Source organism: Bos indicus x Bos taurus, chromosome 25, assembly GCF_003369695.1.
Source record: "Bos indicus x Bos taurus breed Angus x Brahman F1 hybrid chromosome 25, Bos_hybrid_MaternalHap_v2.0, whole genome shotgun sequence".
Classification (NCBI taxonomy): Eukaryota; Metazoa; Chordata; class Mammalia; order Artiodactyla; family Bovidae; genus Bos; species Bos indicus x Bos taurus.
Genome location: NC_040100.1, coordinates 23280896 through 23295180, shown reverse-complemented (window position 1 = coordinate 23295180; position 14285 = coordinate 23280896). Strand labels below are relative to the sequence as shown.

At 35.6% G+C, this 14285-nt stretch overlaps 1 protein-coding gene across 1 annotated transcript in view; it reads left to right on the top strand.

Annotated features, from left to right (window-relative positions):
• The window catches only part of LOC113883381 (ATP-binding cassette sub-family A member 3-like), a 211026-nt gene that overhangs the window by 65721 nt on the left and 131020 nt on the right, over positions 1-14285 (top strand). The window contains 5 exon segments of the mRNA XM_027527055.1: positions 929-1058; positions 5451-5605; positions 5852-6007; positions 6419-6629; positions 8932-9082. Coding sequence (XP_027382856.1) covers positions 929-1058; positions 5451-5605; positions 5852-6007; positions 6419-6629; positions 8932-9082 — 803 coding nt within the window.

Genomic DNA, 14285 nt, shown 5'->3' with positions numbered 1-14285 from the left:
GCAGATAGTGACTGCAGCCATGAAATTGAAAGAAGCTTGCTTCTTGGAAGAAAAGCTATGACCAACCTAGACAGCATATTAAGAAGCAGAGACATTACTTTGCAGACAAAGATCCATCTAGTCAAAGCTGTGGTTTCTCCAGTAGTCATGTATGGATGTGAGAGTTGGACTATTAAGATAACTGAGTACCAAAGAATTGATGCTTTTGAGCTGTGGTGTTGAAGAAGACTCTTGAGAGTCCCTTGGACTGCAAGGAGATCCAACCAGTCTATCCTAAAGGAATCAGTCCTGAATATTCTTTGGAAGGACTGATGCTGAGGCTGAAGCTGCAATATTTTGGTCCTGTGATGCAAAGAACTGACTCATTTGAAAAGATGCTGATGCTGGGAAAGATTGAAAAGAGGAGAAGGGGACAACAGAGGATGAGATGATTGGATGGCATCACCGATTCGATGGACATGAGTGTGAGCAAGCTCTGGGAGTTGGTGATGGACAGGGAAGCCTGGCGTGCCATAGTCCATGGGGTTGCAAAGAGTTTGACACAACTGAGCGACTGAACTAATTAGTAGAGTTTGAAGTGCTTATAGGACAACCACATATAACGACTTTTTGCAGTAAGTTTAGAAATTTAGCAGAAAGACATTGACTGGAGCAGATTGTAATATATCAGCTTCATGACAGTAAATGGATCAAAGTGGGACTCCACAAAATTGTTCAGAAAAAGTCTTATGGACCTACTTTGAACTTCTATCCACATTTTGCTTCCAGATATAATTGTTCATGATTTTTTTCTTTTATACTTTGATTTTACCTTTTGAGATTAATGGTCTCTTATTTTCTTATTCTATAGATAATTGATATAAATGCATACCCTTTATAAGTAATAGTAATAGATATAAGGTTTGTGGGTTTTTTTTTCTTTTCACAGGAATTCACATTGCAAAATATGACTGTACTAGCAGTTCAAGACTTGTCTTTGAATTTATATGAAGGGCAAATCACTGTCCTTCTCGGTCATAATGGAGCAGGGAAGACTACTACATTATCTATCCTCACAGGTAAATATTCATGGTTACTTTTGACACAGATACTGTGGATTAAGCTTTGAAGCTTTTGTGTACTCTTCTTGACATTGACATTGTTACTTAAATGATACATATGGCTGTTTATTAATCTGCTCTCTTTACAAAGTATAAATCATTTATTATTAAGCTTAAAAATCAATGTTTGTTTTTGTTTCTCAGGCGCATCCCACTTCTCACTTTGTAGTGCACCATCGTCATTGGTCAATGCAAAGACTAGAGAGCCTTTCTACTTTCACTTATTTATTCTTTTAAATTTCCTTTTATATTACTTTCCTCTGTTCCCTTGTCCCTTCATAGGAAACCATTCTAATTTGTTTGATGTACATTGTTTCATTGTATAATGTGTATTATATATTCTTATGAATATACTTTTATATTTAATAAGAAAATTTCTACTTACATCCAAGTTGAAAGATTTTCAGTGACCACCCTTACACCCACTGCCTAGATTTTACTATTTTACCATTTTATATATTTGTCACAGATCTATTGATCCCATTTTTATGCATCTGAAAATTAATTTTAGATATTAAGGTGCTTCTTAATAAATAATTTAGAATGCATATCATTAACTAGAATTTTTGGGGGGAATAAAATTTTAATTAAAAAATGCTTAAATTTTAAGCATTCATTTGCTGCATTTTGACATATGCATACCTCTGAATAATCCTGTTGCCTATTAAGATAGATGACTTCACTATTATCCCAGAAAGTGTTCTCATTACTCAAGTGATTCACAAAATTACAGATGAGGCAAAACTTTACTCATATCATTAGTATACATTAATATGCCAGATATTTGGGTGAAAACTAAGAACGCAGTGTTGAGCAAAAAGTCCTCGCTTTCAAAGATCTTATAGTTGAGCAAGGATTTGATGAGTAAATAGGAATTTTATAACATCTCAAGAAGTTAAAAATAAAGCTTGAGTGTTGGGTGTTGTTCTGTCACCTTGATCTAACACTGCGGGCAAGGTCTATGAGCAAAGGGGAAATAAAATCTAATTTGAGATTGGTACAAGGTGTAATGAATCATGAAAGAAAGGGGAGATGTGTATTCTAAGGATATTCAGGGCCAGGAAGTAAGAAAGTAGGGAATATTATATGGCTAGAGAACAGAGAGAGAGAGAATAGGAATGACCAAAATGATACCAGAGTGTCAAGTGAAAGGTTGGAGCAAGGATGAATTTCCCAGTTTAGGTCAACTGTAAGTAGCCTTATCTGTGAGGAAAGAAATGATGGAAAACAACAATTCTTTGTTAACTTCTATCTTTGAAATACTTCTGAAACTTAAAGCTCTTAATCATTACTTCCTAATTAATTCCACATAATTATTAGAGAATATTGTTCTTGTTGTCTTCAGTATAATATCAACTGCCACTTATTAAATAATTTTATATATTTCATCTTAGAACATATTCCATGCTTTACATTTTGTGACAGTGGTCCCCGAAGATAACGGTCTCCTTCCCATGTGTTCTGGCCAGGTCTATGCCCAACATGTAGTGTGGAGAAGCTGATGTATTGGGCACAGACCTGGCCAGAAAGACAACAACAAATCCCTGGGGTCTCCTTGGTGTGGTGGGCTGCTCCAGCCAAGTGGCTTCCACTTTCTGCCTGGGAGGAAAAAGGTAGGGCCCTGACCCTTGTGAGGAGGCAGGGCAGTGAAGTGGTCTGTCTCTTTCTCACTGAAAAGTCAAGCATGGTTCAATTCACAACTTCAGCAGACCTTGTTTAATTAGTTTTTGTTTACTTACCAAAAAAAAAAGATACCCACAAAACCAAATCATAAATGACGAAATAAATCCTAAATAAAAAATGGATTTGCTCCACAATATTTCTTAGGAAGATCAAGAATCAGCAATCCAGGTACCCTGAAGGTCCCAAGTGTCATGGGCAAGTAGGGTTTTTCCTGGTAAGACGGATCCATGCATGGGGTTGGATAGTTCTGTGCCAAGAAGCTTGTTGGGGTGTGTGACACCTGGGCTATATATATATATATATATATATATATATATATATATATATAATGAGATAATCCTGGTTTATCTGGCTGAATCCTAAATGAAATCTCTAGTGTCCTCATAAGTAAAAGACAGAGGGAGATTTTAGATAGGCAGAAGAATGGAAGACAAGAAGAGAGTAGGCAATGTGATGTTGGACCCAGATAACTGGAGTGTTGCTTCACAGGATAAGAAATATTAGCAGCCACCATAATCTGAAAAAGACAAGAAATGGATTTTTCCCTCAGAGTCTCTGTTGAGGGTGAGGCCCTGCTGACACCTCAGTTTCACCCCAGTGATACTGATTTCAGACTTCCAGTCTCCAGAATTGTAATGGAATATATTTCTTTTGTTTTAACACTAACTCTGTGGTAATTTGCTACAGCAGCCATTGGAAACCAATGCATTCGATATCTCAGAACCTATATTATGTACTTCCTAATGTGTATATGCGCATTCCCTTTTCCTTACCAGGAATGCCTAAACCACCACTTGCCTTTTGAAATTTTCTACTCATTCATAAAGATTCAGCTCAAAAGCTACTTCCTGATCACATCAACCAGAATTAATCACCCTTACCTCTGTTTGGTAACTATGTCCCAAAGGATTAGAGTAATTTCTTACACAGTAAGTTTTCAGTAAATACTTGCAGAATGAATTAATTGTAGCATGTATCACAGTTGTTGAGACACCTGTTTCCTCAATTAAAAGTAGCTTGAAGCCCAAGGGTTATGTCTTGTAATTTTTTGAATGATAATTTTTAGTTGAGGCAAAATTCATATAACATAAAATTATTCAATTTAAAGTTTCCAGCTTAGTAGCATGTGGTACTTTTACAATATTGTGCAACTACACAGTGGAGTGGCAAGTATATTCAAGGGATTAGATCTGGTAGACAAAGAGCCTGAAGAACTATGGATGGACATTTTTAATATTGTACAGGATGCAGTGACCAAAATCATTCCAAACAAAAAGAAATGCAAGAAAGCAAAGTGGTTGTCTGAATAAGCTTTAAAAATAGCTGAGGAAAAAGAGAAGCAAAGATAAAGAGAAAAGGGAAAGACCTACCCAACTAAATAGAGATTCAGAGAATAGCAAGGAGAGATAACAAGGCCTTCTGAAATGAACAATGCAAAGAAGTGGAGGAAAACAATAGAACGGGAAAGACTATAGATCTCTTGAAGAAAATTGGAGGTATCAAGGGAACATTTCATGCAAGGATAGGCATGATAAAGGACATAAATAGTGAGGAACTAACAAGAGCAGAAGAGGTTAAGAAGAGTTGGCAAGAATACACATAGGAACTCTACAAGAAAGGTCTTAATGATCCTGATAACCATAGTGGTGTGGTTAATCACCTAGAGCCAGACATCCTGGAGTGTGAAGTGGACCTTAGGAAGCATTACCATGAATAAACCAATGGAAGTGATGGAATTCCATCTGAGCTATTTAAAATCCTAGAAGATGATGCTGTTAAAGTGCTGCTTTCAATATGCCAGCAAATTTGGAAAAGTCAGCAGTGATCACAGGACTGGAAAAGGTCATTTTCATTCTAATCGCAAAGAAAGACAATGCCAGAGAATGTTCGAACTACAGTACAGTTGCGCTCATTTCATAGGCTAGTAAAGTTATGCTCAAAATCTTTCCAGCTAGACTTCAGCAGTACATGAATTGAAAACTTACACATATGCAAGCTTATTTCAAAGATGCAGAGGAACCATAAATCAAATTGCCAATATCCGTTGGATCATGGAGAAAGTAAGGGGGTTCAAGAAAAACATCTACTTCTGCTACAGTGACTACGCTAAAGACTTTGTGTGGATCACAAAAAACTGTGCAAAGTTCTTAAAGTGATGTGAGTACCAGATCACACTATCTTTCTCCTGAGAATCCTGTATGTGGGTCAAGAAGCAACAGTTAGAACTGGACATAGAACAAATGACTGGTTCAAAGTTGGGGAGGGAATATAACAAGTCTGTATATTGCCACCCTGCTTATTTAACTTCTATGAAGAGTACATCATGCAAAATGCCAGGTTGGGTGAATCACAAGCTGGTAAGATTATACTGTGGTTTGCCTATGTTGTCAAACAGACAGTAGCATAGAACCCTGAAACAGAAAATTCTTCAAAGTATTTTTTATTACTCAATTAATATTTTTATACTCATTAGAAACCAGAATGCATAGATTTTTTAAAAAGTTTTCCCCATTACCAGAAGGTGCCAGGTCACTTTCTTTGTAAGAGGTACTCATAATTCTTTCAAATAGTCTACAAATAGACTATTAAGGAGGTGCTAATGAACAGTGTATTCTCAGGTTCTCTCACTGAAACTAAGTTTCTGTCATGTCTTATGCTTAATTCTAGGTCTCTATCGTCCTACCAGTGGAAAGGTGTATATTAGTGGATATGATATCTCGAAAGATATGGTTCAAGTCAGGAAAAGCTTGGGCTTGTGCCCCCAGGATGACATATTGTTCCATCACTTGACAGTCTCAGAACATCTCTATTTCTACTGTGTGGTGAGCCAGAGATATATTCTTTTTTTCCACTCTTTTCATATGCTTCAGGCAGTGTGACAAAGAACCAACATCTTTATCTTTATGTAGTGGAAATTCATTTTTTGGAGACATTGTTCCTTAACTATAAAGGGGGGCAAAGAGAAGGAAAAGCTCATGTCTAAATAACTCTGTAAGAAAAATCCTGATGAAAGAATTTTTCTAAGGACAAAGTTGGAAGCACCATGTAAACTCTGGCTTCTCTTTTAGATAAAAGGAGTACCTCCAGAAATACAATCTAAAGAAATTAACAAAATGCTGATATCTTTTGGCCTGATAGAAAAGCATGATGCCCTTGCAAAGTCACTGAGTGGAGGAATGAAGCGTAAACTCTCCATTATTATAGCACTTATAGGAGGCTCCAAGGTAAAGAACCACTAACATGGGTCCCTACCCCAGCTAATATATAAAACTGAGCTGACACAAACCTATGAGCTGATATGAATCTAACTCTCTAGAAAGTGAAAGTGAAGTCGCTCAGTCATGTCCGACTCTTTGCGACCTGTGAACTGTAGCCCACCAAGCTTCTCCGTCCATGGGATTCTCCAGGCAAGAATACTGGAGTGGGCTACCCATCAGAGGGTATTTCCATCATTGATCCAGTTTATATAATACGGTTATGGGGTTTTAATTTATTGTTAATTTTTCAAAGTTCTTAATATAGTCTAGATTATGTATTTTAGCTTGCATATGTCCCCCATGTAAAATAGTAAGTTATCACATAAAGAGCATAACATGAATTAAATATGATCATGGAACTGTTCTTCTGATCTGTAGGTGGTGATACTTGATGAGCCAACATCTGGCATGGACCCAGTCTCAAGGAGATTCACCTGGGATGTCCTTCAGAAGCATAAAGAGAATCGTACCGTCTTATTGACAACCCACCACATGGATGAAGCTGATGTCCTGGGTGACCGTATAGCTATCATGGCGAAGGGTACTCTGCAGTGCTGTGGCTCTACAATTTTCCTGAAAAAAGTTTATGGTCTGTCTCCCTTTGATCACTGTTTGGATGCTAATGCCTGAATAACATTCTCTAACATAATTTTATTATCATTTTTGTTCCTCTACACAGAACTTCTTGTGTCCTATTGCATTAAATCTAAACTATTTAAATTGGCTATTTGTAATTTATCTATCTATCCCTATTATTTTTCATTATGATACGATGAGTATATTCTAACTTAGAAAACTCATTCTTTTATTGATCTCAAAAAAGTCATGTTTCTTTCTCTCACCTGGCTTCCACTGAAGTTAGTTTTTGTTGGAATGAAGTAATGCTTCCAAGGTATTTGGTTCATAGACTGATAACTTGTAGGAGAGAAAGTGAGTGACTCAGTATCTCTGACCCTTTTTTCTCTATTGCCAAATCAGCATCATTCCCCTCTGGTGTAATTAGCTAAATATCTTCTAGTTTATTTTTATGAAATCATCTTGAAATGTGGTAGTTGATCAATAGGAATTTGTTGAATAGGATATGAATGAATAGTGAAATAAAACAATCTTGATTTTAATAAGAATATACTCTGATTAATCAGTAAGACTAGTACATTAAAAATGAGCCATAATATCATATGTAACTGAGTTCCGATATTACAAGGTTCAAACCAGTAAGTGTATCAGGGCTTCAGAATTGGAGCATACAAATCAATGAGAATAGTTAAGACTGACATTATTCCATTAATCATTAATTTGGTGTTTGAATTCATTCATTCAACTCATATTTATTTTGAGTGAGTTACATTTAATGTTTACACACATTTATCTCATCTCCTCTTCATAACCTCACCATTTTTATGGAGCAGAAAACTGCTGCTTATTCTGAAGTCTGAGTCAATCATGCAGTTAAGTGGCAGAGTTTTGGACCTGGGTTCTTCGAACAACAAAGCCCTTGTTTTGCACTCTAAGATGTGACCATTTTCCCTTTACTCTATCTCAAAGAGGATATTGAGTTGAGTTTTAAGCAGTATATTTGGTTAATATCAGAAATAAAGGGACTCATACTTTTAAATGTTTTTTCACTTGCAGATGGGAACATATAAGTTAATATTCCTATAGCAGATTAATTGTAGGAACAAAATTAATTAACCTAAGTATATTAATGCTTTTAGTTATTGACCTTAAAAAGGCAATGAAGGAAAGAACACCTCTATTTTAGAAAACGATATAAGTAAGTAATAAAAGTATGAGGATAAAAATGCACCTTTTTTCCCCTGGGACAAAGAAGAAGTCAGCTGGCATCAACAGTCTGGGGGAGAATCAGTGAGAAATTAAGTTTGATGGACAGGACATTGAAAACAGCAAGAGTGGTTTGCATTTGATGTGTGAATGCATGTATAAGACAAATTTTGAAATATGAAATTCAGAAGCCCCATTCAAGAATATAATAGAAAGATAGCCTAAAGTAATGAATGCTAAAATAAGAATATGAAAGGTAAAATAATTATGTGTGTCTATACTCCGGTGGCCCAGACAGTAAAGTGTCTGTCTACAATGTGAGAGACCTGGGTTCGATCCCTGGGTTGAGAAGATTCTCTGGAGAAGGAAATGGCAACCCACTCCAGTACTCTTGCCTTGAAAATCCCATGGACAGAGGAGCTTGGTGCAGGCTACTATCCATGGGGTCGCAAAGAGTCAGGCACGACTGAGCAACTTCACTTTCACTTTCATATACATAAATGTGTGTGTGGATGGATGGATGGATATGTAAAATCCTAAAAGGGTCGGAGACACTTGGTGACAATAGTCCGTGTAGCCCATTGTCACATAATGAAGGGAAGACTTCCTAGTACAGTGAGGTGAAATTTTGAAGTTTTCATTCATTAATATGGGGAAGTAAAAGTTTCCACTTTAATGGCATGTACCTGAAATGTGATCATTGAACATTAAGTATGGAAAGAATGACAGAAGGAAGGAAATTTTTAAATATATAAAACAATAGAAAAATGTTTAAACTTTTTCTTTTGTATTGGAGTATAAGTGATTAACAACGTTAAGATATTTTCAAGTGAACAACGAAGGGATGCAGGCATACATATACATGAGTCCATTCTCCTCCCAACTCTCAGCCCATAAAAATTAACAGGTTTAAATTTTAGTAAAAATATGAAACCAGTAAATCTCAAAAATTAAAGATCACTTGCTCTTAAACACAGTATTGATGCCTTGTAAAAATGAAATTTTAAACAAGCAAGATCCTGTGCTTTCTGTTGGTAGAGTATATTTATGTGTTTGATTGGGGCAGATTGCATTTAAAAAATTTTGACCTTTTAAATGGACTTTTTCAGGTGTGGGATACCACTTAATTATTGTAAAGGATCGTCACTGTGATGTTAAAGAAATCTCCGAACTGATTAAATATCACATACCAGAAGCCAGATTGGAGAACAATGTTGCAGCTGAATTATCGTTTGTCCTACCCAAGGAGTACACAGACAGGTATGGATCCAGAGAATGTTAGATAATAGTTTGGGGTTATAAGAAATCAATATTACTTTTTAAAGTTTCCCCTGACTTGACAAATAGATTGTGTGCAGCTGTCATTTGACAAGTAATGGTAAAAAAAAAAAAAAGAAAAAGAAAAAAAATTACTTCCTAAAGATTTCACTGTCTGCACAGAGGGAAGTCATATAATTTGGCTTGCATTTAGTTTGTCTTGGTATCTTTATTTCTATTTCTTACAGTCTGGTGTTAAGTAGTGACAAGAAATGATAAGCTATTTGCACAAACTTTGTTCAACTGATTTGCTGAGATTATAAGAAAAAAGTGGCCTATGTGGCAGACCTTGCATTCAGAAGCCCTAGAAACTACAGGAAACAGGCAATTTGACCATAACAGTTAAGCAAGCTAGTTACCAAAAGGAGAAAGAAAATATTAATTGTACTTGGGATGTTTATCTTGATTAGGGGAAGAGGAAAATAAGAATATTTATGATAAACTTCCAGGGACTATGCCAGTTTCATCTTCTTTCAAGTTGTAGTTAGCAGCTTGATATTATCTTGAAGCAAACTAATTGGCATTCTCAAAAGAAGATGAATAGAGGGGGACTTCTTCAACTTTCTAATGAACAAAATCCTAACAGCCTACATCATACATAATGGTGAGAAACTCAAAGCTTTCCCGTTAAGATCAGGAACAAGGAAAGGAAGTCCTTTCTCTCCACTGCTTTCAACATCATGCTGGAAGTCCTAGCTAATGCAATAACACGAGACAAAGAAATGTACATACATTAGGAAGAAAGGAATAAAACTCTTTGCAGATAATACAATCATCTTTTGCATACCGCCCAAAAGAATTTACCAAAACAAACAAACAAACAAAAAATCCTTCTAGAACTAGTAAGTGATTGTAGCAAGGTCGCAGGATACAAATTTGATATAAAAGTCAATAACTTTTCTATATATCAACAATTAGCAAATATAGTTTAAAATTACAAGCACAATGCTATTTACATTAGTATTGCCCAAAGCAAAATAGTTAGGTATAAAGTTAATAAAATACATACAAGTTTGATATGAGTAAAACTCCAAAATTCTAATGAATGAAATCAAGATGCTAAATAAATGTGAAGATAGTCCATTTTTACGAATAGGAAGACTCAATACTGTCAAGGAGTCAGTTCTTCCTAACTTGATCTATAGGTTCAATGTAATTCTAGTCAAAATTTCTGTAAGTTATTTTGTGGGTATCAACAAACTGATCCCAAAGTTTATAAAAAGTTTATTCAAATTAATCAACACAATATTGAAAGAAAAGAATAAAGTTAGAAGACTGACAGAAACCAACTCTAAGACTTACTATAAAACTACTATAATCAAGATGGTGTAGTATTAGTGAAAGAATAGAAAAATAGAACAACAGAACAAAGCAGAGAACCCAGAAATATATATATATAGTCACCTGGTCTTTGACAGGGAAGGAAAAGCAATGGAGAAAAGATACTTTTCAACAAATGGTGATGGAATGAACAATCAGACATCCACATGCAAAGAAAATAACCTAGACACTTAAAATGGGTGATAAGCCTAAAATTCAAACAAAAAACTATAAATCTCCTAGAAGATAACATAGGACGAAAACTAGCTGACCTTAGGTATGGCAATGACATTTAAATTACAGCACCAATAGCACTTTTCATGACAGGAATAACTGAAAAGCTAGACTTCAGTGAAATTATATTTTTGTTCTGTGTTTGGCAATATCAAGGGAATTAGAAGACAAGACACAGAATGGAAGAAAATATTTGCAAAAAACACATTTAATAAAAAAGTTACACAGCATATACAAAGAACTAGAAAAAGCAAGGGAATTCCTGTTTTTTACTTCTGCTTTATTGACTGCACCAAAGCCTTTGACTGTGTGGATCACAATAAACTGTGGAACAATGTTAAAGAGATGGGAATACCAGACCAACTTACCTGCCTCCTGAGAAATCTATATGCAGGTCAAGAAGCAACAATTAGAACCTGATGTAGAACAGCAGACTGGTTCCAAATTGGGAAAGTACATCAAGGCTGTATATTGTCACTCTGCTTATTTAACTTATATGCAGAGTAATTACATGAAATTACATGAAATGCTGGGCTGGAAGAAGCACAAGCTGGAATCAAGATTGCCAGGAAAAAAATCAATAACCTCAGGGATGCCGATGACACCACCCTTATGGCAGAAAGCAAAGAGGAAGTGAAGAGCCTCTTGATGAAAGTGAAAGAGGAGAGTGAAAAAGCTGGCTTAAAACTCAACATTCAAAAACTAAGATCATGGCCTCTGGTCCCATCACTTCATGGCAAATAGATGGGGAAACAATGGAAACAGTGACAGACTTTATCTTTTTGGCTCCAAAATCACTGCAGATGGTGATTGCAGCCATGAAATTAAAAGATGCTTCCTCCTTGGAATAAAAGCTATGATCAACCTAGACAGCATATTAAAAAGCAGAGACATTTCATTGCCAACAAAGGTCCATCTAGTCAAAGCTATGTCTTTTCCAGCAATCATGGAAAAGTAGTCACAGCCATAGGCTGTGAGAGTTGGTCCATAAAGAAAACTGAGCATTGAAGAACTGATGCTTTTGAACTGTGATGTTGGAGTGTTTTAAGGTCTTCATAGAGCCATTCAACTTCAGCCTCTTCAGCTGAAATAGTTGGGACATAGACTTGGATTACTGTGATACTGAATGGTCTACCTTAAGTTTGACTAGCTCCCATTTGCTCATTTTGTTTCTATTTATTTTCTCTTTGGAGACAGACTAAGAATATCTGGCTATGATTCATGTCAGAAAAAAAAATTCATATTCATATGAAATTATGATGTCATGTCTTATATCTATGTATAAACCATTTCAAGTTTATTTTTTTATATGATGTGAAGGAGTGTTCTGATTTTATTGATTTGCATGTAGCTGTCCAGTATTCTCAACACCATATGTTGATGAAACTCTCTTTTCTCCATTGTATATTCTTGCTCCCTTTATCATAATTGACTCTATTCTGTTGCATTAATCTAAATGTCTGTTATTGTGCCAATACCATGCTGTTTTGATTACTGTAGCTTAGTTATGTCTGAAGTATAGAATGGTTATGCCTTCAGCTTTGTTCTTATTTTCTTGGGATTTCTTTGTCAATTTTGTATGTTTTGTGGTTCCATACAAATGTTAAGATTATTCTGGTTGTGAAAAGTATCATCAGCATTTTGATAGGAATTGCATTAATCTGTAGATTCCTTTGGGTAGTATGGCCATTTTAAGAATATTAATTCTTCAAATCAAAAACATGTAATAGTTTTCCATTTTTTGGAATCTTCTTGGATTTCCTTTATCAATGTTTTATAGTTTTCAGTGTATAGATCTTTCACATTCTTTATTAAGCTATTTCCTAGATTTTAGGGTTAGACTTTTAAATGGAATGGCTTTTTCCTCTTCTTTCTGATATTTACTTATTGGCTTAATGAAATCAAAGGATTTCTGTATATTCATCTTGTATCCTGCTACCTTGCTGAATTCTTTTATTAGTTCTAAAAATTTTATGTGGAGACTCTATGTTTCTCTTTATAGTGTATCATGTCATCTATCAATAGTTCCATTTTACTTCTCCCTTCCAATGGGGTTGTATTTCATTTTCTTTTCCTGTTTGATTGCTGCAGCTACTACTTCTAATACCATGTTGAATAGAATGGTGAGAATGGGCATCCTTGTCTTTTTCCCGAATTTAGTGAAGAAGTTTTCTGCTTTTTAGCATAGAATATTATGTTGACAGTGGGTTTGTCATAAATGGCTTTTACTTTGTTGAGACATGTTCCCTCTATATCCACTTTGGTGAAAGTTCTTATCATGAATGGATGTTGAATTTTATGAAAAGCTCTTTATGAGTCTACTGAGATGACCATGTATTTTTGTCTTTCCTTTTGTTAATGTGGTGTATCACATTGATTTGTGTGTGTTGAACCATCCTTGTGAACCTTGGAATTGTCCAACTGATCATTATGTTTGATTCTTTTTATGTACTGTTACATTCAGTTTGCAATATTTTATAGAGGATATTTGCATTTATATTCATCAAAGATATTGACTTGTACTTGTCAAATGTGTAGGTATAGTCTCTTTGTCTCTTTTGGGTAATAGAGTGACAGTGGCTTCATGGAAATAATTTTGCAGTGTTCCTTCCTCTTCAATTTTTTGGAATAATTAAAGCAGGATGGTGTAAGCTCTTTTTATATGTTTTGTGGAATTCTGCAGTGAAGGCATCTGGTCCTGGACCATTGTTTTTAAATTACATATTCAGTTTCATTTCTAATGATTGGTCTGCTCAAATTTTCTGTTTCTTCTTGACTCAGTTTTGGCAGGCTGTATATTGCTACAAGGGCTTCCAATGTGGCTCAGTGGTAAAGAATCCACCTGCCAATGCATGAGATGCAGGCTTGATCCCTAGATTGGGAAGGTCCCCTGGAGAAGGAAATGGCATCCCACTGGTATTCTTGTCTGGAAAATCCCATGGACAGAGGAGCTTGGAGGGCTACAGTCCATAGGGTTGTAAAAGAGTCGGATATGACTTAGCAGCTATGCAACAAGAACAACATATTTCTATAAACTTGTCCCTTTGTTCTAGATCATCTAATTTGTTGCCAAATAACTATTTGTAATATACACTTAAAAATGTTTTTGTATTTCTATGGTATCAGTTTTTACTTCTCCTCTTTCATTTCTTATTTTGTTTATTTCAATCCTCCCTCTTTTCTTCTTGGTGAGATCTGCCAGAAGTTTATCAATTTTGTTTATCTTTTCAAACAAGCAATTCTTGGATTTATTGATTTTTTTATATGTTTAATCTCTATTCTATTTCCTTTCTCTCTCTTTTTTTTTTTTGCATTGATTGATTTTATTTTTAAACTTTACATAATTGTATTAGTTTTGCCAAATATCAAAATGAATCCGCCACAGGCATACGTGTGTTCCCCATCCTGAACCTTCCTCCCTCCTCCCTCCCCATACCATCCCTCTGGGTCGTCCCAGTGCACCAGCCCCAAGCATCCAGCACCGTGCATCGAACCTGGACTGGCAACTTGTTTCTTACACGATATTTTACATGTTTCAATGTCACTCTCTCAAATCCTCCCACCCTCTCCCTCCCCCACAGAGTCCACAAGA